Genomic DNA, 23870 nt, shown 5'->3' on the forward strand with positions numbered 1-23870 from the left:
TAGTCCATCAGTTTAGAAATAACTGTTAGAGCATAGAGTTGCAATGATCCTTAATGAAACTGGGAATACTGCACAACCACTACCCTCACGCAAACATGAACCAAGAGCTTATTTCAAGCCGAGAGGTCACAAGCTTAAGATGGAAGGGGCAGAAGTTTGTCCCAGGGAAAGATCCTAGACAGGGCCACATTTATGACCAGATTTCCAATTTGAGATGGGCCAAAGAGCGATTTCCTCATAATAAGTGTTCACCCAAAGCTTTGCAGAGTTTGTACCTTCTGTCACATACTGTCTGTTGGACAGGAAGAGCTGCTTCATTAGATCCAGGGACCCAGCTACCTGGGATCCCCTGAGCACAAAGCAGAAGCAAAAACCGGGGTAAGCACCTTGGTGAAAACAAATTTGTAATGATGGTTGCCCATCACAAAAACAGTGCTGGCATAGAGGGAAACATTGAAGTGTTCAGATATTTGGCCCCTGATATCTATGGAGGCCAGAAAATCACCCAGAAGTAGAAGTAGGTGGAGTGTCCAATCTGGCATTTTCCATGCAAAAACCATTAAACGTAAAGAACAGGTTGAAGAGTTATGGGCCAGATAACTCCATTTGATTTTGGGACCATAAAGTGATGAGTAGAAACCTCTTAATTATTCTGCTGCTACAGGGATGATTCCTTAGGATAAGAACTGAAAAGCAACAGTTAAGAGGTCCAACTGCCATGACAGGAACTTGGACAGGTACAAAAGCATGGAGCATGGAAGAGGCAGGATTAAAACATCCCATTTGTCCAAAATTTGGACCAGAGAGCCGACAGATGTCTGCCCAGTCAAGAAGCAGGGTACCCTACCACTAGGTAGAGGCCTTGGCATCAGATTTAGCAGGCCAAGGCTATCAAAGTAAATTACTGTCTTGAACATGGTGCTGGAAGACAGAGGCAAAACAACAATTCCTGACTTTTGTCATAAAAGATTTAACAGAAGAGTGGGAAAAATTAAATGAACATAGAGAAAAATCTCTTGCGAGAGTAAAACATTGGGGGTACAGCAGTGGCCAGCACTACAGAGGATTGGGGGGGGGGGTTAAAGAAGGCAAGGTTGTCAATATGAAATAAAGATCAAAAACACATGGACATTACCTCAAACTTCAAAGCTGCTAATCTTAGAAAGTATTTTACGGAAAGGACGGTTGATGCTTGCAACAGACTACCAGAAGAGGTAGCGAGTAAGTCAACAGTAAAGGACTTCAAAATGTGCTTGGGACAAACCAATCAAAAATGGCTTTAAAAGTGCCTAGTTGCCATGTTTTTTGACACAGGATTATCCTCCACAGAGCTAGGGAACTTAAGGCAAGCAATGAAGGATCCATCACAGGAAGACCCACTTATGATCGAAGTTTTCTTCAAATCAGATATTGCTGGGCAAAAGGTCTTTGGGGGTGGGGAACCACAATCTTGTGCAGGTGAGGCAAGTCCCCATATAGGATGGGTTCTACCAATGAGTAGACCAGGAAAGGTCTTGGCTGGAACTGGGAGGGGAGGCTGAAGGACACCATTGTGTACCCCACTGACTATGGCCTCAATAAGGCCAGAATTTCCACACAGAGGGATGCAGAGTCAGAAAAAGGTTAATAAGGCCACCTAACAGAAATCACCATTCCCCAATAAGATTAAAAGCCAACTCTGAATTACCAAGTCCATAAATCTTACCTCCGAGATATTCACAACTCTCCAGCAGTATCTGAGGGAGGGCAATTACTTTGTGTAAGCAGCAATACAACCAAAAAAGGTACTACAAATTAAGTTACCCACGTTCACAAAAAAGGAGACCAGAAGAGGTTTCCAGCACCAGGCAGTGGCATGCAGAGTAATTTTCTATAGGTAAAGGAGGTGCAGTGAGCATGCTAGGCCACACAAACAATGGAGCAAAACATACAAAATTTACCATGGGGAATCAATAACTTGGTCTCTTGCCATGAAGACTTGCAAGCAGTAAGGGGGTTCAACCCTACTCTAAAAATGGGCAGCATGGGAATGGGTACCCTGGTGGCATTAATGTTTAGACGGCTCCCCCCCAACCACATCTGATGCAAGAATGTAGGCATTAACCCCTTCCTGGCTTTCATAGTTGGCATAATCCCACAGGGATGCCGAAGTGCCCACACAGCAGGATTAAGTGCATCAGCAGAATTACAGGCAAGCCCTGCATCGTATCAGGCAGGGTCTAGGTGCAGTCCCCCAAGGCTCTACCCAAGTCAACCAATCCAAAAGCTGCAAAGAGCAATAATGGCTAGGGTGCAGCCATGTCTTATGTGTGAAATGTAGAGAAAGACCTCAATGTAGAAAGCTAAACATCTGAGGGAGGAGAACCACCACCCAAGGACACTAGTGAAAAATTAAGCTAGTTGGAAGTGGGAGAGATTATATGTGGGTGGGGGGTGTCTTGCTTTTTTTGACAGTGTACAATCACCTGAAGGTAGCTGCATATAAACAACTGTCAGAATTTAAGTGCACTGTAAGTAAAAATTAGGAAATACACATTTAAACCACCAACACACTGAAAAGGTTAGAAAAGACATTTCTGGCAACAATCCTTCACTAAAACCATACCTTCAAAATATTGCCCTCTTGAAATGCTTTTAGCACAAACGTAAGATGTGGACACTTCCTTTTCATGCTGAGATTCTTTAGCGCAGTCATAATCATGACTGCCCTTTGAAGACCACATATTGCTGCTGTTCTGCAGAGTAGATTTACATACGTCTCTCACACCCAAATCTCTATCTTCATTGGTATCGCGGCCATACTGGTGCTGGTTTTGAACTGCCGCCACCTGATTCTTGCTGGTATTGCAAAGTTCAGACCTCTTCTCAGGCCTTAAACCACATGCACCCACTCCATTTTTCCCATTACCATCTTTTACAGCACCTACAGAAGCAGAATCTTTGTCACACACAGAACCCTCATGAGCGCATTCCTCTTGTTGCAGTTTTTGTGCTATATAGTTCAAGTAGAGTTTAAAACGTCCACTGTGATGCTGTTGCACCAGTCTAGCATAAGCATTCTTCTGTTGACCCTCTTGCCACTTTGAACCTTCTGATGCTGCTTGACCATAGCTTGTCTTTGAATGTAGTAAGTGGTCCATTTTAAAAATCTTCTGGCAAATAATAGGATAAAAAAAAAAAAAAATTATTAATTTTGTAACAAGCAGTGGTAGAATAAAACTGCAACAAAAGGTTTCAAAAGTTGGACAAAGCCTCTTTAGCACTGAGAAAATACTCCAGAGCCTATGTTTTTATTTTAAATGGAGACATTTTTTAAATACAAGTCACAAAGCTTTATGAAATACTCTAGTTCCAGTAGCTCAAGTATTCTAGTTATACTTAAAGTGCTTGTAAACCCTTACAACACACTTTGACCTACAGGTAAACCTAGATTAAGGCTTACCTGTAGGCCAAGAAATATCTCCTAAACCTACACGGTTTAGGAGATATTTGCCGAAAGACAGGAACCGCTGTCTACGGCGCATGCGCCGTATCGTCAACGAAGATGCCGCGCGTGTCGGCTCCCGTGTGGGAATGACGTCATCGCGGCTTCGCCGAATGACAGTGGCCGAGCAGCGAGACCCCACCAACAAGATGGATGCGCCGGACTACAGGGGACAGCGGTGATTTCGCTGGCTCCTGTCAGGTAAGTGACACATAATGGACTACTATGCGATGCATAGTAGTCCATTATGCTTTACCTTTGCAGGGAATGAAAGAGGAAATAAACTCATCAGGGTTTACTTCCTCTTTAATCCAGAGTAACTTTACAAAATTCCAAGGAGCATATGTCCAGAAAAAAAAAAAAACACCCCAATCAGCTAATTGCATGGCAGTGGCTCAATTTTGTCATCCTGCAACAGAAATGCTATTACTGGAAGATCTCCAGATAAGGAATTTTGCAACCAATTCTGAAGTATAAGGCCTCATGCCCACAGGCATTATAAAAAAAATTGTGCTGTAAAGCTAGTACCGACACCAGGAGAAAAGTTGCGCTAAAAGCAGTTCTTACCGATAACTTTCCAGTAGTCTTCCAGGGCAGCCCTCGAGATGGAGCCACACACACACACACACACACACACACACACCCAGTAAGTAATTTCTTTAAAGGTGGTCCCTCATCCAAGAGAACTGAAAGCCGGAATCTGAAAAAGACAGAACACTATAACCCTACAAAGGTTAAAACAGTGTGGGATTGTACTGCCCTGGAAGACTACTGGAAACCGTTACCGTTAACTATGCTTTTCCCCTCAGTTGTCTTTCAGGTCAGCCTGAGGATAACCAAGTACTCCGACTAGGGTGGGACAACAGCTTGTAGGACTTGCCTACCAAAACCCTTGATATTAGATCCAGTCTAATGCTGAATAAAAAGGTAGAGCATCTTGACCAAGGTGCTGCCCTGCAAGTTTGAGTGGCTCCCGCCTTCTCTGCCAACGAGGTTGCTGAAGCACTTGTTGAATGAGCCCTTAGATCTTTTGGCAGTGTTACCTCCATAACTGTCCAGTATAGCTGCCTTGAGCCATCTGGCTAGCGTTTTTTCTAGGACGCTTGTTTACCTTTTTGTTTGCCAGCATACAGGACAAAGCTTCTGATGCTCTGAACTCACTGGTGACATTAAGGTACTAAAGACATCTAATATCTAGAAGGCTTAGTTCTTAAATTATTTAAATATAGGAGAGGAGTGAAAGAATAGGCCCAGTATGGAAGTGGTTAAAATCCAGCCTAGTGACTTCAGCCATAGTCGAGCTTCTGCTAGGTCTTTTAACCACCTGCACTTCTGACGGTGCTGTGAATAGTAGGTCTAGGCACAGTACTATGGTCAACCTCTAACCTCAGATGGGCCAGGGCCTCTGCTAGGACTTTGGTAAATCTCCTTGGCGACAAGGATAGTCTGAAAGAAAGTCTTACTATGGAAGCGACCTCTCCATCACCAACCTCAGATGTCTCTGGGAGTCTTCTCATATGGGAAGGTAGGCATCCCTGAGATCCATAGTCGCCATGAAAGTTCCTGGTTGAAGCATATTTGACTGAAAATATGGATTCCATGCAGAATTTATTATATTATATTGCTTGACTCAGTGGTTTTAGAATTTCAATTCAATGTGATCAACCTCACAGGCTTTTTTTTTAATCACAAACACTTAATTTTCTTCCTCTGGGACTGGAGTAAGAACTTTCTGGTCTACCATCTTCCCCAGCAACAACGGGGAGAGCCCATGCTTTTACAGGATCCTTGGGAAGTTGTTAATGGAAATCTCTCTGGGTGGATGACCACTGAATTACCAGGAGTAACCCCTTGTGATGTCTAGAATTGATTTCTATTAATCTGCCATTGAGGTAGGAAGATAGCCTGACTTCCCCCTACTGGTGTTCTGGCATTGTTTGGGGGGGCTTGACTAGAAGAGCCAAAGAGGACATTACTCTTTGGGGCTTGCCCTTGTGATCCACCCAGTTTTTTGGGTACTCGAGATACCCTCTTCATCCACGGGGGGGGGGAAAAAAAAATAAAAAAAAAAAATAAAAACACACACACACACACACACACACACACACACACCTTTGTGCTTCTCTACCGGGAAGGCTTTCATCCTGTCAATCGTTCCATTTTCTAACAAGCTTGGACAAAGCCTAGATCATCTCCAGAAAATGGAAGTTTACCAAGTTTCATCTTGGATGCAGGATCTCCTAACCAAGTCTTCATCCAGATAGCCCGCCTGGCTGCCACAGCTAGACCCCCTGAGCTCGCTGCCAGTTTGACGGATTCTGCAGATGCATCCGCTATGTAAGTGACCGCCTTGGAGACAACTGGTAGGGTTTTCAAAATAACTTCCCTAGGGGTACCATTTTTGATATGGTCCTAAAGTTTAGAGCCAAAAATGAAGATTTCTTGCCACGCAAGTAGTGGCGAGTGCCGGCTTCAGGCTGGCGACACTTGTTTTCCAGGCCCTTTAAGATAAAGTCACCCCTCTTGTCCATATCTTTTAGATTCCCCATGTCTTTAAAGGGCAATGAGTACTTTTTGGAGACTTTATAGTGGCGCATTCAATTTAGGGTTTTTATTCCATACCTCTTATGGAGCGTCACTGAAAAAGGAAACCACTGCTTATTACTAGCTGCAAAGAAAAGTTTTTGGGTCTGCCCACTCATTCCTCCCAGTCCACCAGGTGATGTCAGACGTGAAGACTTTAGATTTTTTTTTCTTCAAAACCTTAGTACATTAGGTCATGTTTTGATGGAAGTTCTCTTCCTCTATCAACAAAATCTCATATATAGTCCCAAGCAAGTCCTCAACATCTTCAAGGGACAATTTATACTTGGGCCCTTTTTTCCCCTCTCCCAGTCTTCCTGCTTGGAATTTGAGCAGTCGGTAGCCATCTCGCTAAACGCATGGCTAGCCCCTTGTTCGATCGCTTACTACTACGACCCAGAGGTGACCAATTTTGGCAAAGCTATGGGAGAGGAACTGAGCTGTTGGAGGTTTACCTCTGCAATTAATTTAAGATCCTTAAAAAGGTGGTAGCCATGTCATCCTTCAGGAATCCAAAAATGTTTATTTTTTTATTATTTTTACCGAAGAAGTCTGATACAATTTACACAGTCTATGCAAACTTGACATAGCAGTTCTGTGTACTCCAAGGGCATCTTGGTAGCACATTTTGCACACTGCTTCCTGGGAGTGGGTTTTGGGTCTTTAGAGGGCTTTGCCTGCCAAAACAAAGCACAGGGGCCCATTGTGACGAGGAGAGAGAAAAAAAAAACAAAGGTAAACCGCACACAGCATTTACTCAGCCAATAAAGCATGCACACCCAGTGACACCCGGTGCCTGCGTCCCTGGGCAGGTGAGAGCTCTTCATCCTGGAGCTTCCGTGGTGAATCGCTGACTCCTGCGGCAGTGTCCATGAAAAAAACAGCACTAGCCATTCCCACTCTGTGCCTTTAAGGGGCTGGACCAGTTCCCGACACAGCGATGTCGTCCACTGCCGGAAGCAACTCCCCGCGTCTTTCAGGTCAAACAGCTTCCAGTACATGGCCCCCCGCCGGAGCCAAAGTGATGCTGTATCGGCACCCATCTCCATGCCTGGGCTCAGAGCTGGAATCCAGGACCCCTCCTGCCCGCTGCTAAGGAGTGTTGCCCGTGGCTGCATACCCATCCTCCACGCCAGAACGGCTCAGAATAAGGCACACTGATACCCTGTCGCTCAGAGGCTCCTGGTGAGCCCTTGTGAGATTAAGCCCCTCAGGTCCTTTAGGCTAGAGGTTGACCGATATATTGGCCGATATTTGGCGTTAATCGGCATCAGCCAATTGTGCTGATAAAAAGACCTATTATAACTACAGCGTGACTTGCGAATGACTTCTGTAATGGAAGTCAATGCAAGTTGCCTGAGTCTTCAGTGAAGCGACTTTCCTCCTCTGGGCAGTCTGCCAAGAAAAGTTACAATGTTTACACTTCTGAATGAACTTAACTCTGTGGGTAGAGTTCTCAGTTTAACAATTTAAAGACTAAATCTTTTCTGACACTTGTTGCTTACAAGTAAAAATCTTATATTTTCTGCTACAAAATCACTTGGAACCCCCAAAAATTATATAATTTTTTTTAGCAGAGACCTTGGGAAATAAAATAGCGGTTGTTACAATATTTTTTGTCACGCGCCATTTGTGCAGAGGTCTTTCAAACGCATTTTTTTTGGAAAAGACACTAATGGATTTAAAAAATAAATAAATAAAAAACCACCACCACAGTAAAGTTAACCCATTTTTTCATCCAAAAGTTGATTACCTGTTTGTGTATTTTAATATATAGTTTTTATTTTATTATCTAAATTATACATACAAGTGAACTGATTGGAGGTTTGTTTTGTTTAATGTTTAAATGTAATAAATGTTCTGTATCACAAATTACTTAAGGCTGCTTTCACACTGGAGCGGGCAGGCGTTGACGGTAAAGACGCTGCTAGTTTTAGCAGCGCTTTACCGTCATTTTAGCAGCGTTATTCGGCTGCTAGCGTGGCACTTATATCCCAGCTAGCGGACGAGGAAGAGGTTAAATGAGCCTGTAAAGCGCCGCTGCCAAGTCACATTGCATGCGCTTCGGCAGTGGTGCCCATTCATTTCAATGGGCAGGAGTGGTATACACCATTCCAAAACGTGCTGCTTGCAAGACTTTAACATCCTGCCAGCGCATTGCCTCAGTGTGAAAGCACTGCAGGGGAGCCATTTCACAGGCACTTTACAGGTGCTATTTTTAGCCCAAAAGCGCCTGAAAAATGCCTCAGTGTGAAAGATGTGTCAGATTATGAGATGGGGGGGGAGGGGGGGGGATTAAAAATCAGCCTAACATATCGGCCCAAAAAACAAAACAGCATCATATATTGGCCATCACGATTTCTAAATATCAGCATCGACTTCAAAAGAGGAAGTTCAATTACTCCAGCGCCACCTTTGGTCAACTTCTGTATTGTCTGATCTTTTGCATTGGAAATTTTATTAAGGCAGCTCAGTCTTCTCCCCCGTTCTTCCGATGTTACCTCGACGCAATCTCCTGGTGTAATGCTGGGTCAGCCATGTGCCATTACTTATATTGGCATGGGGTGGTGCCCCCTGCTGGAGTTATCCAGGGACCCCATCCCCTTGTGTCATCACCACCTGGGGCATGATTGGGTGGGGCCTCCAGATGAAGTCAGCAGGTGGCCCCACTTCAAGCCAATATAGGTCATGGCTCACAGCAGGCCCAGCATTAAACTGGGAGATCGTGTTGCGTCAACATCGGAAAAACAGAGGGAGAGGACCTGGCAGAAGACAGCGGAGAGAGGAGACCCGGCAGAGGAGGCAGAACCGGGGGGGGGGGGGGGGGGAGGAGACACCAGAGCTGCCTTAAAACACTTTAAAAACCTGTGTGCGACACTTTAGTGAATGGGTAGGGGTGCAGTGTACCCCATACTCACATAGGGTGGGGGCCAGGATCTGGGCCTTGTCGGGAAGAGACTCTTGTTCTCATTAACATGAGGACAAGGTGTTTTGGGGTGGGGGCACAGGGCTCCCTGCCCCAAAGCACTCACACACAGCCCCCATGTTAAGGGCATGAGGTCTGGTATGGTCCGGGGGGGGGGGGCACGCTCACTCATCCCCTCTTCCTGACCTGTGTGCTCGGATAAGGGTCTTAAAATCCATACCAGACCGAGGGTCTGGTATCATCCTGGGGGGAACCCCATGCCAAAATTTTCTCATCTTGGCAGGGGTTCCCCTTCAAGATCCTCAGCACACAAGTCACGCCACAAGTCGGATTAACATAATCCGACTTCTATTCAAATCAATGGGCTCCCATAGGGAACCACTGATTTTTGAATAGAGGCAGAGAAAAGCCTGACAAGGCTCAATGCTCTGTATACAGCATTAAACCATGTTTAACGTCTGGCATTTTTACAGCTCTAGAGCTGGAGCTTAACGCGCTGGTCCTGGGGTTTTTTTTGGAGCTTAAACACACCTACGCCACTTACAGCTCCTTAACGTCTGAGGGCATGAGGCCACAGAACATGGAGAGGCATTTTTTAAACTAAAAAAGCCCATGGGCATGAGACCTAAGTAAATATGAAAAATACAATGAAGTTAAAAAATGCATTAAGAATAGGTTCACACACAGCGGAAATTAAATTGTGCTAGTTCAGCTGAACTCACATGATTCTATTCCCGCATGTCAGTCCCAACTTTGGGGCGATTTCAGAGACATCCATGTGGATTTCTGCACAAAAGTCTATTGAAACTGCACCCCGAAGTCACCAAAAGTATTACAGAAACTTTTGGGAATTGGTGCCATTGCTGGCAATACCCGCCAATTTGTCACGTCAAATCGCTGCAATGTAAAACAGGGCTAAATCTTAGAATAAATCTTTGATCAGTAAAGCTTTATCTGTTTATAATCCACTCAATCTTAAACCATTTGCCGACCAGCTTTTTTTATTGGAAAAAGCCAACTTTATTTGGATAAAAGTCATTTTACAAAGTAGTTGCTTATGTGGAATAACAGTACATTATAACAGTCATTTTGTGAGATTCTTTGTACACACGTTAAGGCACAAGTTTGAGGGTATAGACATCCAGTATTTAAGAGACTTCATGTCATTCTGCTACCAATACAATTCTGATTAAGATTTTCATGGTTTACACCTTCATAGAACAGTCACTTTTCATCTAAGTAGGCCTGTCTGCAGGGCTTGGAGTATTTTAGGCATGTTTCTCCATCCTTGTCAATTTCTACATCTGGCAGAAGTCCCAGAAGACAGTTTGAGGTCTAATACTACTGGGGATCCCATATGGTCATGTAAAAACTGAACAATCTGTATCCAATATGTCTGAATGTTTGGGCAGCTCCATATGAGAGGGAAGAATGTACCTGGTGCTGCATGGCACAAATGGCATGTTGGGTCATATGTATGGAGGAATTTTGCCTTTAGGGGAGTCAGGTAGGCTGTGTGTGCAATTTCTGTGTCAGTCTGTCAGATAACTTGGGGGACTTCAGTCTGGTCCCTTCTAGAGGGAGCAGATGATATTTTCAGCAGGACTTGCAAATGACTTCAGTAATAGAAGTCAATGCAGTTGCCTGAAGGCAGCAGTGAAGTGACTTGTCTCCTCTCTGGGCAGTGTCAAGAAAAGATCAAAGAGATACAATGTTTACACTTCTGAATGAATTCAACTCCTGTAGAAGTTCAGTTTAACCATTTAAAGCGGGAGTCCGCGGGGAGTTCCGCCTTTTTTTTTTTTAAAAGCCAGCAGCTACAAATACTGCAGCTGCTGACTTTTAAAATAGTGACACTTACCCGCCCAGCGCACCCGCGATGTCGGCACCCGAAGCCGATCTCTCGATCGTCTCTCGGGTGCTGCCGCTGCCATCTTGGCTATGGGAATCAGGAAGTGGAGCCTTTCGGCTTCATTTCCCGGTTCCCTACTGCGCATGCGCGAGTCGCGCTGCGCAATAAGGATGGCCCCCGCTGTCTCTGGGATCCGTGCGTTTCCCAGCAGGCAGTGGGGGACTTTCGGAAAGGGGCGTACCTTCTGCAGAATCTACGCCGGAAGTGGGTGCAGATACCTGCACCCCCCCCCTCCCCCCTGAAAGGTGGCAATTGTGGCGCCGGAGGGGGGGGAGGATTCCAATGAGCGGAAGGTCCACTTTAGCGTGGACCTGCACTTTAAAGACTAAATATTTTTTGATGCTTACAAAACAAAAAATCCTGTAGTTTCTGCTAGAAATTCACTTAGAACTCCCAAAACATTTTTTAGCAGAGATCCTAGGGAATAAAATAGCGGTTGTTGCAATATTTTATCACACGGTATTTGCGCAGCGGTCTTTCAAATGCAATTTTTTTAAATTATTTAATATTTTTTATTTTTTTATCTAAATTATGCATACAAGTGAACTGATTGGATGTTTGTTTTGTTTAATAAATGTTTAAATGTAAGAAATTTTCTGCATCACTTAAGGCTGCTTTCACACTGGAGCGGGCAGGCGTTGACGATAAAATGCTGCCAGATTTTAGCGGCGCTTTACCGTCTAACTGTTAGATTTTATGAGATGAAAGGGGGAAGGAAAAAAAAAAAAAAGGCATCATATAATCGGCCATGCCGATTTCTAAATATCGGTATCGGCATCGGCCAGAGAAAAACCCATATCGGTCGACCTCTTGTCCCTTCCAGTCTTCCCCCATTCCATTTTTGCCTTTTGTGCAATGGCATTTGACCTACTGTTTCTGATCTTTAGATACAGGGTCGATATGCGTAGAGCGTTCCTCTCCCATTATATCCAGAACTGGGGGAGAATCTGGCACTACCTCCATACTTGGCAATTGTGTTTTTAATGCATGGTGGAGTTGTAGATACTTAAAAGCCATCTGGTTAGGGAGTGTATATTCTTCCTTAAGTACTTAAAAACTGCTTGAGTCTGGACTTTGATAACTTCTGATGGAGGTATACTATGCCGTGTGTAGCCCATACTGCAGAGTCTGAGAAAGATTCTAACTCAGGTAAGCGTTTGTTGAACCATAGTGGGGTGTGGGTGTGAATTTTCCCAGCGTTTTGCTTTTTCAACACGATTTCCCATATTCTTTGATGGAGTAGCATTCCCATATTATACCTTGGGGGTTTTTTTAGTGATTTGTTTCCCTCCAAGGATAGCCTGGAGTGGGGTAAAATGTTGAGTGACCCAGTTTATTACATACTAAGGATCTATAGTGTTGCATTTCCACTTTGTTAAAGTTGTATATGTGGGAGAGTTGAGCTGCCAAGTAATCTTGTAGATCAGGAAGGGACACTCCTCTCAAACATATAGGGTTCTTTAGAAAATGCCAGGCCAGTTTATGTCTGCCATTTCTCATACAATGGAGTTTAGAATGGCTTCCATTTGTTTCAAGACTTTTAAAGGGATATAGAGAGGAGCATGCCAAACCATATATAGTATTTTGGGTAACAAAATTATATTTATACGTCCCATCACCCCTAGTGGGAGCCTGGACCATGTCTGGGTTTTTGACCATCATGTCAAATAGGCGTGCAACATTCAGGTGTGTGTGTAGTCCAAGTCCTCTAAACCCCCAAGTACTTAACTCTGGATACTCTAGATAATGGTAAAGTTGGGTTTTCGGGGGGTGGGGAGAAGGATTTGGGATTTGTCCCAGTTGATAACTTGCTGACCATCTTACAGATATACTGCGGCAGGTTGGCAGCGCTGTCCGAATCACTATGCAGCGAGTGGGCTCTCGCTGTGGGAGCATGCTGGCAGGAAAGGCATACTCGATGTCTAGCGATCGCATAGTACAGAGGCATTACAGGGATCTGCCAGTGTTTATCTGGTGCTCCAGATGGAGTAATCCTTAGGGGTATAGTCTGTGGCTGTAATAGCTGGATGGTGACATATCCATAGAAAGGGGCATTAAGGGTTAAAAAGGAAGGCAGCCATCCTTCAGAATGTGTTCATAAATATGCAAGGAAAAAAACACGGCCTCTAGTGGCCAACAGAAGGAGCAGTCAGATCCAAGTGCGCAGCCTTTCACCACTGCAACCCTGATTGACAAGATTACAGCCCTGCCTAGGTCCAGACACCGATAACATCACTTCCTTTTGCACACTCCATGCTGGTCAGTGTGGAGCTTCTTGGTTCCTTTGCTCCTGGAGAAATACTGATCCATTCCAGCCAGCTTCTCAATCCTTTCCAGCTATCCAGAACAGTGGTGGGACCTACAGAGCCATGTGGAATGCCAGGACTGCGCTTTACTTTGACGAGCATGCATTTTCTATCATCTAGTAAGTTTTTAATCTTATCCTATTAACCACTAGAGATCTGCGCTATAGCCGAATGCCGGCTACAGCGCAGACCTGCTTTGCCGGGACTACATCTATTGACGTTGTCCCGTGCACGAGTGGCCTGCGCGACCCCTGAGGGGCGCGCGTGGCGCGCTCTGTGATCGGCGAGTCTGAGACTCGCCTGATCACGGATCCAAGCAAGGGGTCAATCCCGACCCCTTACCACGTGATCAGCTGTCAGCCAATGACAGCTGATCATGTGACAAAACAGAGCCAGTAATCGGCTATTTTTCCTCCTGAAAAAAAAAGCCGATCACCGACTGATGTCCCGATCACGGCCAACTTAGTGCCCACCTGCCCCCTGCCAGTACCAGCCAGTTAAAAGTGCCACCCATCAGTGCCCACAGTGCCACAATCTGCCTCAACAGTGATGCACCTCAGTGCCACATATCCGTGCCCATCAGAGCCCCCCCCCCATCAGTGTCATCTACCAGTGCCCCCTATCAGAGCAACCTATCAGTGGTACTTATCTGTGCCACCCTTATCTGGGCCCATCAGCGCCCACCAGTGCCGCCCATCAGCGCATTTCAATGAAGGAGAAAAATTACCTGTATGCAAAATTTTATAAAACTATTAAACATGATTTTTTTTTATTTTGCATCTTTTTTTGTTAGTTTAGCAAAAAATAAAACTCCCAGCTGTAATTAAATACCACCAAAAGAAAGCTCTATTTGTGGGGAAAAAAAATGATAATTTCATTTGGGTACAGTGTTGTATGGCCGCGCAATTGTCATTTAAAGTGCATCAGCGCTGGAAGCTGAAAATTGGTCTGGGCAGGAGGGGGGTTTAAGTGCCCAGTAAGCAAGTGGTTAAAGTCATAATTTTAATACTACACTCCTACCTATTTTTTCCCCTTACATGCCAGTTTAAACAAGGCCGATTCCCACTCTGACAGGGGACATGTCAGATCTTCTGTTCCCAGTGGTCAGGAACAGTGATCTGTCATGTCCCAGTTAGCCCATCCCCTCTACGGATAGAACACTTAACCCCTTCCCTGCCAGTGTCAGTATTACATTGATCAGTGTATTTTTATAGCACTGACCAATGTAATGTCACTGGTCCCCAAAAAGTAATTTGGGGTCAGATTTGTAATGCCACAGTCCCTAAATCTATCTCCTAGTTTGTAGATGCAATAACTTTTGCGCAAACCAATATACGCCTAGTGTGATTTTTTTTTTTTACCAAACACATTCTATAGCTCAATTTTTTGGATATGTATTCTAGGAAAAAAGAAAAATAGCCACCCACAACTTCAAAATTGTAACTTTTTGGTGCTATAAACAAAAAAAAAATAAATAAAAAAAAAAAAAAAATAACAAAAAAAAAAAAAAATAACAAAAAAAAAAAAACACACGCAGAGGTGATCAAATACCACCAAAAGAAAGCTCCATTTGTGGGAAAAAGTCAATTTTGTTTGGGTACAGCATTGCATGACCACACAATTGTCAGTTAAAGCAATGCAGTGCCATATCGCAAAAAATGGCCTGGTTATGAAGGGAAATCCTTCTGGGGCCAAGTTTGTAATCAAATGGAAAAATTAAGCAGTCAAACATTAACCACTAGACCCCCAGGAAGGTTTCACCCCCTTCACGACCAGGCCATTTTTTGCCATTTAGCAATACACTATAAAGGCCCCTTTCACACTGGGGCGGTGCGGCCGTCGGCGGTAAAGCGCCGCCATTTTTAGCTGCGTTTTAGCGGTGGTCTGCGGGCGCTAGCGGGGTGGTTTTAACCCCTGCTAGCGGCCGAAAAAGGGTTAAAACCGCCCGCAAAGCGCCACTGCGGCGGCGCTTTGCCGGCGGTATTGCCACGCTGTCCCATTGATTTCAATGGGTAGGAGTGGTTTAGGAGCGGTGAATACACCGCTCCAAAGATGCGGCTAGCAGGACTTTTTTCACCGTCCTGCCAGCGCACCGCTCCAGTGTGAAAGCCCTCTGGCTTTCACACTGGAGTGAAAGAGGCCGGTTTTTTCAGGCACTACACAGGCGCTATTTTTAGCGCTGGAACGCCTGAAAACCGCCCCAGTGTGAAAGGGGCCTAACTGGCAATTGCATGGTCATTCGACAGTCCCCAAACAAAATTTATATCAATTTTTCACACAAAGGTTTTTGATGGTATTTGAGAACCACTGTTTTTTTTTTGCAATAAACTGAAAAAAAACAAAAAAAAAAAAAAAAAAAAAAAAAAGATACATACATACGCAGTTAAAGTTGTTTATAACGCAAATGGCAGTGATCAGCGACTTCTAATGGGACAGATAGATACATGAATGGCAAGGGGTTAAACGTGTGCCTAACTATGTAATGTGTGCCGCTTCTACTTGTAGAGCTCCAAGTTTCTGACCCCCGCTTTGTTTTGCAGGGCCGAGACGAATCATTCTTATTGTACAGAGATCTGTGATGATTGTACACAGCCAATCAACATGCATGAAGCATTGGCTGGGACTTGCCGAAAGGCTCCCCCCTGTGTAAAATCACAGCTTTGGTGGGGGGGGGGGGGGGGGTAAGGGGGGAAGGGGGGGCTACATCCTAAACCTGGTAGTAGTCAGCGACGTACATTTTAACAGAGGGGTGGTTGGCAAGGTAAGGGGCCATTGCCCACCCAAGTGTATAGTCACGAAGAAAAAGAGCACTGGGAAGTGGTGACATAATTGTGATTGCACGGTTAAAGCCAAAAAAAAAAAAAAACAGCATGAGCACTTTTAAAGAGACTATCTATCTAATCTATATACACAGAAATACCGCTCAATTTTAATTTATCTTTTTTTCACCGCTTTTAATCATAAAATGGACAGTATACCTGAATGATCTATATGCGTTGTCACGTAGATGCGATACAAGTCCTACAAGGCACCGATTTTCATTTTATAGTATTATTGAACTGTCTTTATTTTCACATTGTTTTTATACACACTGTTTTACACATTTGTATATATCTCTCCATATTTTATTGATATATAGTGCACTTGCACTGGTTGCCCTTATTAATTCAAGTTTATACATTTGATACATATGGCTCTGTAGGGCATTTACTAATTCTAGATAAATTACTTATTGGATATTGAAATTCTGTATACAAAGCACTTGGCACTTTTCTATTGCACTTTTGCACCTGTGAATTTAAGTTTATATATTTGCTGAAAGGGCTCTGTATGGTATTTCAATATGAAATGGGTAAATCTTTCAAATTGGTAAACATTCTGTTTGCTATTTTGATATCACACCAATCTACTGGGTGTATTTTTTAGCCACTATTTATCCTTGATTAATTTATTATTTATTCATCTATAATCATTACCTATGAGGCTCTGTAGGGTATTTACCAATTTTTGAAATATTTCATATTGAAACAGTCTGGTTGCCATTTTGCCATCACACCAATATACTGGGTGTATTTTTGATCCACTACTTATTCTCGATTAATTTATTCATTATTTATTTATATAATTTTTTTACGAGTATTATAGATCTATTCCTGTTTTATTGAGCACGTGGCATTTTCTGTCACTCACTTTCAGAGGTCTTTAGTTGACATTGTTTGATACGTCCACATCCCATACGATTTTACATTTTCATGTTTATTCACACAACCCAAGTCTTAGGTGACTCTGTGGTGTGTTCACTTCTAATATAACAGGGTCCATCTTTCCTTTCTGACCACGCTGATGCTCATCTTTTCTTATAATAACCATCCCTGCACGTATAATCTGGACACAGACACCTCTGTAGTGTTTTTACTATTTTATTAACTTTTATATTTTGCTTTACATATTCTGGTATTTTTTCTATCTCTATTGTTATTCTTTCTTTGCACTCCCTGGCGTTTACACTACCATTACATTATATAGCTGATATTTTACATGTCATTTACTCTCACTCCACATATTTTTAGACGTATAACTTCTTAGCCATTTTTATAACTATTAAGGACCATTCCAAATTCTCTCACCTATGAACCAGGAAATTAGGGCTTAAGACCCCCTCCTGACTAGCATTCTCTATTAGAATAGCGCGACACCAACCACCCCTCTGTTAAAATCTGCTGGATTCTGTTTGATCCATTCCGGTGTACGCAGCAGTTCCACGGTCCACCATTCAATTAAGGGCAGCGCAGGAATAATCACTCTTAGTCCGCGACGTAAATTGCAGGAGGGTGGCGAGTGGGACGTGGTTAGTAAAATATGCCGCTCCGCCACGCCCCTACCTCCCAAAGCCAGGGTGCGTTTCAAACAGCTGTTGTGTACTGGAAGTACCCGCCTCTACACATTTTATATGACATTAGGAAGCTTCGCCGGCTCCATAAGGTAGTGAAGCTGCATATTTTACTCTACTATTGAGCTGGTTATATTGATGCAGAGCTGGGGCAAATTTAAATATGAGAGCAATAAGTTTTAGGTTTGTGGTTTGATACTATATAATACATACTGCACTATGAGGTCATTGCTTGTAATCTTTTCCAATCACTTCAATACAGGGCTATAGTCATGACGTCCGCAGATGGGATCTCGCATCCTGGGAGGGCGCCATATGACATCCTTGGCTTCTCGTTGCTCCTGCTGGCCCCCGTGCTGCGATCAAGAATGTGATGTGTACCTCGGACACAGTCCATCCCAGATCCATGTAAAGAGCCAATAAAGAATGGCTCTTTACCAGGTGACCAGCGATAGTCACCCTGACAGCACCAACCCAGATTGCAATAAAGAGCCTATCTGCAGCCTATGCCTCAGAATAGGCATTGGGGTGTTGGTTTTCCCAAAATGGGGTAATTTCACTGTCATGGTGCTCAAGGACCTTCAAAAGTGTGACAAGTAGAAATAAAATGAGATGTGCAATTTATGTTCCTAGAACACCTGAAGGAAATACTACAATGTTGGGCCTCTATGTGGCCAGGCTGTGTAAAAGTCTCACATGTGGCATCGCCATACTCAAGAGTAGCAGAATGTGTTTAGGGGCTGTCATTTGTGCTATATACATGCTTTGAGTTAGAAATCTTATAAACTGACCACTCTAAAAAAAAAAAAAGTTTTAACTTTCTTTCCAAGACTTGTGAAAAAAAAAATAAAAAAAAAATAAAATAAAAAAACCACGTTCATAAGACTTGTACCTCATAGAATAGACGTTGGGGTGTTTGCTTTCCAAAGTGGGGTCATTTTGTGGGTAATTCCACTGTCCTGGTGCTCCAGGGCCTTTACAAATGTAATAGGTCATTAGGAAATTAGGGGTGTAATTTATGCTCCTGGAACCCCTGACAGCGCTCACTGCATGTTGGACCTCTGTGTGGCCAGGCTGCGTAAAAGTCACATGTGGTATCGCCATACTGTATTTTGGGGTGTAACTGGAGGTATGCATATGCTGTGTGAGAGAAATAACTTCAAATTTTTCGGAAAAAAACACCCTCACCATGTGACTTAAATACCTTTGACGGTCTACTTTTCAAAAAGGGTCAATGGGGTATTTGTACTTTCATGACGCCTCAAGAAATGATAGGCTGCCAGTGCATCAGGTGTGATCAATTTTCAAGGATTTGCACCATAGCTTGTAGACTAACTTGCTGAGACTAAATATCTACTAATTTTGGTTATCTTTACCAAAGAGATGTAGCAGTATAATTTTTGGCCCAAATTTATGAACAAAAATGATCTGCAAATTATAGAAACTAATAGAAAACAAAGAAGAAGTTTTCAGAATGTTTGCGCTTTCACTTATGTTGCAAAAATAAAAAAAACAGTGGTCATTAAATACCAAAAGAAAGCTCTATTTTGTATGAAAAATGATAAAAATGTTTGGGTACAGTGTAGCATGACTGAGTAAATTGCATTCAAAGTGTGATAGCGCTGAAAGCTAAAAATTGGTCTGGGCAGGAAGGGTGTATAAATGCACTGTATTGAAGAGGGGGGTTGTGAACTCTGGTCTGGAGCTGTGAAGGAACCTCTTCATACACTGTCATTGAGAGGTGTCTGGAATAGGCACAGGAAGGGGACAGCGGGGAACATTGCTGGGCAAGTTACTATGAGGGATCCATTCCAGAGTCGGTGAGTGACAGGCACAGTGGAGAAATCTGGGAGAGACATGCCAGGAGTAGATGTGAAGCCAGTGGGAGAGGCTGTGATGTCACCGGTGTTTGAGTCAAGTTGCTGCGGCCAGGAGCGTTGGTAGGACTTGTGCAGGAGTGTCTAGGACTAGTAGTCCACCAAGCTTTGTAGCTAGCAAAAATATTCTTATTGTCATCGGTTGCCAAAACAGGGACTGCAGACCCCTGCCAGAGATGAATTATCTGGGCATCCTAGGTCTCTTTTCCCCAATCCAAGTTAAATCCCCAAATAAAAAAAATAAAAAAAAAAAGATAAAGGACTGTTCATTAACTTGCAAAGCGTGTCTGAAGCAAATGCCTGGCCAAGCAGGGTGACGTGTGGAACTACTAAATTATATAATAAGAGGTCAAAGATCTAGCAAGGGGACCATTGTTTGCCCCCAGTCCCATGGTGAAGCACAAGAGAGATTATGATTATATATATCCCCCCATTTATAGATTTGATCGTAGACTTTTGCTATATTATATATTTGCGCATATTGGTTGGTAATTAGGATTGTGCACATATAGCAACCATTTTTCCTGATTTATTAAAGTTAAAATTCTTGTCATCTTTATTGTGCAGTACACAGACTAAGTATTCAAAGACCCAGAGATGTGCCCAAGCCATAAATAATAATGACTGGCAGCAACTAGGCAATAGAACCATGTTAACAAGGGCCAGACCCAATTCAGAGTACTGCTGGCAAGAGCCTTGAGGCCAAAAGTTGCACCAGGAATGGATGCCCACCTGATAAAATAAAGGCACAAAGGACCAGATGGCAGCCTTACAAAGCTAGGCTACAGAGGACTAGTGGTGGAGGAGAGTCCAGGAAACTCCCACAAATCTTATTGAATGGGCACAAGAGGAAAAGTGTTCTTTAGAGTGCAAGTTCCTGTGATCCATATTATCAAGCAATAGTAGACTTATAAACCAGGTGTACTTTGAGGCAAGGTAGGCGTGAGACTCCAAAACCCTTCAGTCTCTTAAAAGTAGAACAGGTTTACAAGTGGACATGCTCGCCTAGATAACAGCACTGATCCAAAACTGCCATGGCCCCTCACCTCCTCTACACTGAAAATTGAGTTAAAGACAAATCATTTCTGTCTTCAGTGAGCGGTGACTGTCAATCAGTTCTCTGCTCCTCCAGCACTCTGGCACAATGGCAGGAGTGGCAGGCTGAGTCAGCTGCTGGTCAGGCATTGACAGGATCCTTGCAGAGCTTGGACTGGCTGTGACATCAGTCAACAACTGGCTTTAGCCTGCTGTTGGTTGAATCTGGGATACAGGGGTGCAGAACTGAGTGCAATCCTGTGATCCCCAGAAGTATGGCCTAAAAAGCTTTGGCCATACTTTGGCTTTAAGGACATGGCTGTTGCAGTCTTAAACGCAGACAAAGTAGGATGGAATATGGGGCCCTGAGACAACAGGTATGGCCTGTTGGAAAGAGGCCAGGGGTTATTGCATAAAGTCGAGTATGTCCCTGTACCAGGTCCTGAGCCAGTTTGCTGCAATCAGAATCATCATCTTTTGTGTAATCTTGTTGAGAAGACTAGGTAGAATTTGCATTGGCAGGAAAGCATGGATTAGCCTGAACCACGGCCAGATTATCAGGGAATCCAAGGCTAGCATGAAAGGAGCCTTGGACCTAGCCACAAAAAGATTAAGTGTTGTTGAATCTGGAGGCACACAGACGTCTATGTCCAGGGTACCCTCATTTCTAACATAGCAGATCAAAACCAGGCTTTTCAGTTTGCTCCTGGAATGGAGGAAACAGATTGCTGAGCAGCACATTTCCATACATGAGATTATCTGGCTTGCTTCCCTGTGGGATGTTATGACTCCTGGTGTCACCTTGGTGGTTGATATAGGCAGTGGAATGGTATAACTGCACCCTGATTGGGTGTAAGGAGGTTTAATGTTGCAGAGCCATCTTTATTGCTCTGAACTAAAATGTTCATGGGAATTTGGTTTCTGCAGGTGATCGAATTCTCTATATTTTAAGGGACTGGAACACTCTTCCCCAGCCTGAAAGACTGGCATATGTTTTAACTTTCCAGTGATAGGGAGGGAAGTATTTCCTCATTGTCAAGGCTAGGTCTGCTGACCCTACCCACCAAGATAGGGAATTCCTTGCTTGACTGGATGGGCGTATAAGTAGATTGAGAAAAAGAACGTTGGCTTGTTCCAAGTGTGTGGAATTAAAAAAAAATAAAAAATACTCGTTCAAACGACTAAAAATGGGGGTCCCAGTCTATTTGTCCCTCATGACAATTTACTTGTCCCAATATAAAAAAGAAATAAATGAAGGGGGTGAGGTTATTAGGCAGAGGTGTTTTTTTATTGTTTTTTTTAGTGCTTCACTACAACTTAAAAACTTTTAATTAACATTGTGCTGTTCATCTCCTACTCAGCTGCCTGTCTCAAGGGCTGCTTCCGGGGACTAGCAGGGAGGGGGAAACTGCAGTGCGATAAGCATTGATTGGGTGCCCACCAGGAAAGGGGAGTCTCAGGCTCTCAACGCTCAGCAGAAGCGCATCTGCTGAGCGAGTAAACGAAGTGTCGACCCAATGGGGGGGGGGGGGGACAAAAAGACACACCCACCTTTATGCCTTCAGGTCACCCTCGGACACAGAAGCACTTGGATGCTTAGTACAAGTGCATACTAAACAGGCAAATCAAGCGCTGGTGTCAACTCCTTCGACCCAGTTCACACCTGCAAGTTTTAGGATTGAGGCAAAAATCGCTAAAATGCATTACAATTGCAAAATGCAGGTGTTATCCACGTGCTCAGCAGGGATCAGCGAAGAGAACGCCCACTGAGAAAGCGGATTCCGCCACAGAGATGCCCATGTGAAAGGGGCCCAAGAGTTAGAGAGCAGGAGCAGTTTTGTACTTTGTGCCTGGGAATACCACCAAGCTTTAGTCTCGGCTTTTGATGGAAAGAGCAAATACCGGTACAAAAAAAAAAGAAAAAAAAAAAAACACTCATTACTAATAAGACTCAACTACTAAGAACTAGCTTGGGCGAGGACAGCACTGGATCCTTGGACAGGTAAGTGCCTTTATTAAAAGTCTACAGCTACCGGATATGGAGCTGCTGACTTCATTGATAGCAATGCAATTCTAAAAAAGCCTTGGGACTCCAAATCATAAGAGACAAACCAAGGGGAATACAAAAGGCCTAGAATAAATCCATAAAAGTCTGGAAGAGCCAAATTACAGAGCCAAAAAGCAGAATGAATGCTCTCTGCAGGAGATTAGAGCATCTCCAAAAAAAATATGAAAAGATGGAAATTAAAAATTACCTTCACCTTGTAAATTTTTCCAGAAATCCTTAAAACTGTAAATGCAGGGCTGGCTTTTCCTCCTGTAAAGAGCCCAAAAGCATAAAGTCATTTACATGGACCACCCCCTCCATTCATGCAAGAAAACACCAATTATACCCAAAAAAAAAAAAAAAAAAAAAAAAGGGGACAGGCAGAAATGCTCAGGGACAATTCCTGAAGAATTTACCGGGTCAAACGAATGCTGGGTACAGAGTTTTTTATTCGACCAGTGATCACTGCATCAACACAAGCAATGTTTATGCAGTGATCTCTCCTGTTGTATGCTTACAGTCTGACAGACGGGACCCACAGTTTACAGACATTAACTGCAAATGCTGATCTGATGCTGTCCCTTCAACAAAAGCAGTTTGTTAGACTAGCTTCTGTTGGACAGACGTATACACAGACTAAAAAAAGTCAGCTGCTTCCTGCTGAACCAGTGTATACATTGCCAAGGTTATCTTTCAGGACAGCAAAATTATAGTTCATCTTACAACCTACCTTCATTACTGGGGCATCGATGCAGTCCAGTTTTATCTACAACATTCCAGGAGATCACATTTTTTTTTTTATTAAGGCCTCATTTAGCCTCGGTTCACACAGGGGCAGCCCGACTTGCAGCGCGACTCTAAGGCAACCGGCACATGACTTCAGTGGCAGCTTGCAAAATTACTTCTCTATAGAAGTCACTGCAAGTCACCCTGAAGTCGTGCAAGTAGTACAGGAACCTGTTTCTAAGTCAGAGTGACTTGAGTCGTTCCTATTAGAACGGTTCCATAGTAAAGAACGGAATGAGACTTGTCAGGCAACTAAGTCGTCTGACAAGTTGCCCGTGTGAACCGGGACTTACAGATGCAAGTCTTCAGCCGCCCAGGATGCACAGGTGTTCTAGAAAGGTAGCCTGCTGAAAGCAATGATTTCATGGCACATCCAAGAGTGCCTGGCTCAAGATAGACTGTTTAAATCAGTGCAACGGACCAACACTCCAAGATATGCAGGGAGATTTGTGCAGCCAGCCACCTCCACATCTTGAGCAGCCAAAGATTGGCCTTGAGGCCTTATTCACACAGGTCTACCGGTC

The 23870-nt window shown here is 43.6% G+C and overlaps 1 protein-coding gene across 17 annotated transcripts in view; it reads right to left on the reverse strand.

Moving 5' to 3' along the window:
• The window catches only part of DIS3L2 (DIS3 like 3'-5' exoribonuclease 2), an 867027-nt gene that overhangs the window by 821825 nt on the left and 21332 nt on the right, over nucleotides 1-23870 (reverse strand). For 2 of the 17 annotated variants that reach the window (XM_077487653.1, XM_077487649.1), the window contains exons 2-3: nucleotides 22775-22830; nucleotides 2606-3149 (exon numbers count right to left, since the gene is read on the reverse strand). The exons of 2 other annotated variants lie outside the window; for them this stretch is intronic. In XM_077487653.1, coding sequence (XP_077343779.1) covers nucleotides 2606-3140 — 535 coding nt within the window. In that variant the 5' untranslated portion in view covers nucleotides 3141-3149; nucleotides 22775-22830. Of the gene's footprint in view, nucleotides 1-2605; nucleotides 3153-22768; nucleotides 22831-23870 lie in introns of all 17 variants that reach the window. 13 more of the 17 variants (XM_077487654.1, XM_077487650.1, XM_077487651.1 and 10 more) reach the window with 7 other exon arrangements.

Source organism: Lithobates pipiens, unplaced genomic scaffold (assembly GCF_037356315.1).
Source record: "Lithobates pipiens isolate NorthernLeopardFrog02 unplaced genomic scaffold, aLitPip1_a1.2 Scaffold_18, whole genome shotgun sequence".
NCBI classification, from domain to species: domain Eukaryota; kingdom Metazoa; phylum Chordata; class Amphibia; order Anura; family Ranidae; genus Lithobates; species Lithobates pipiens.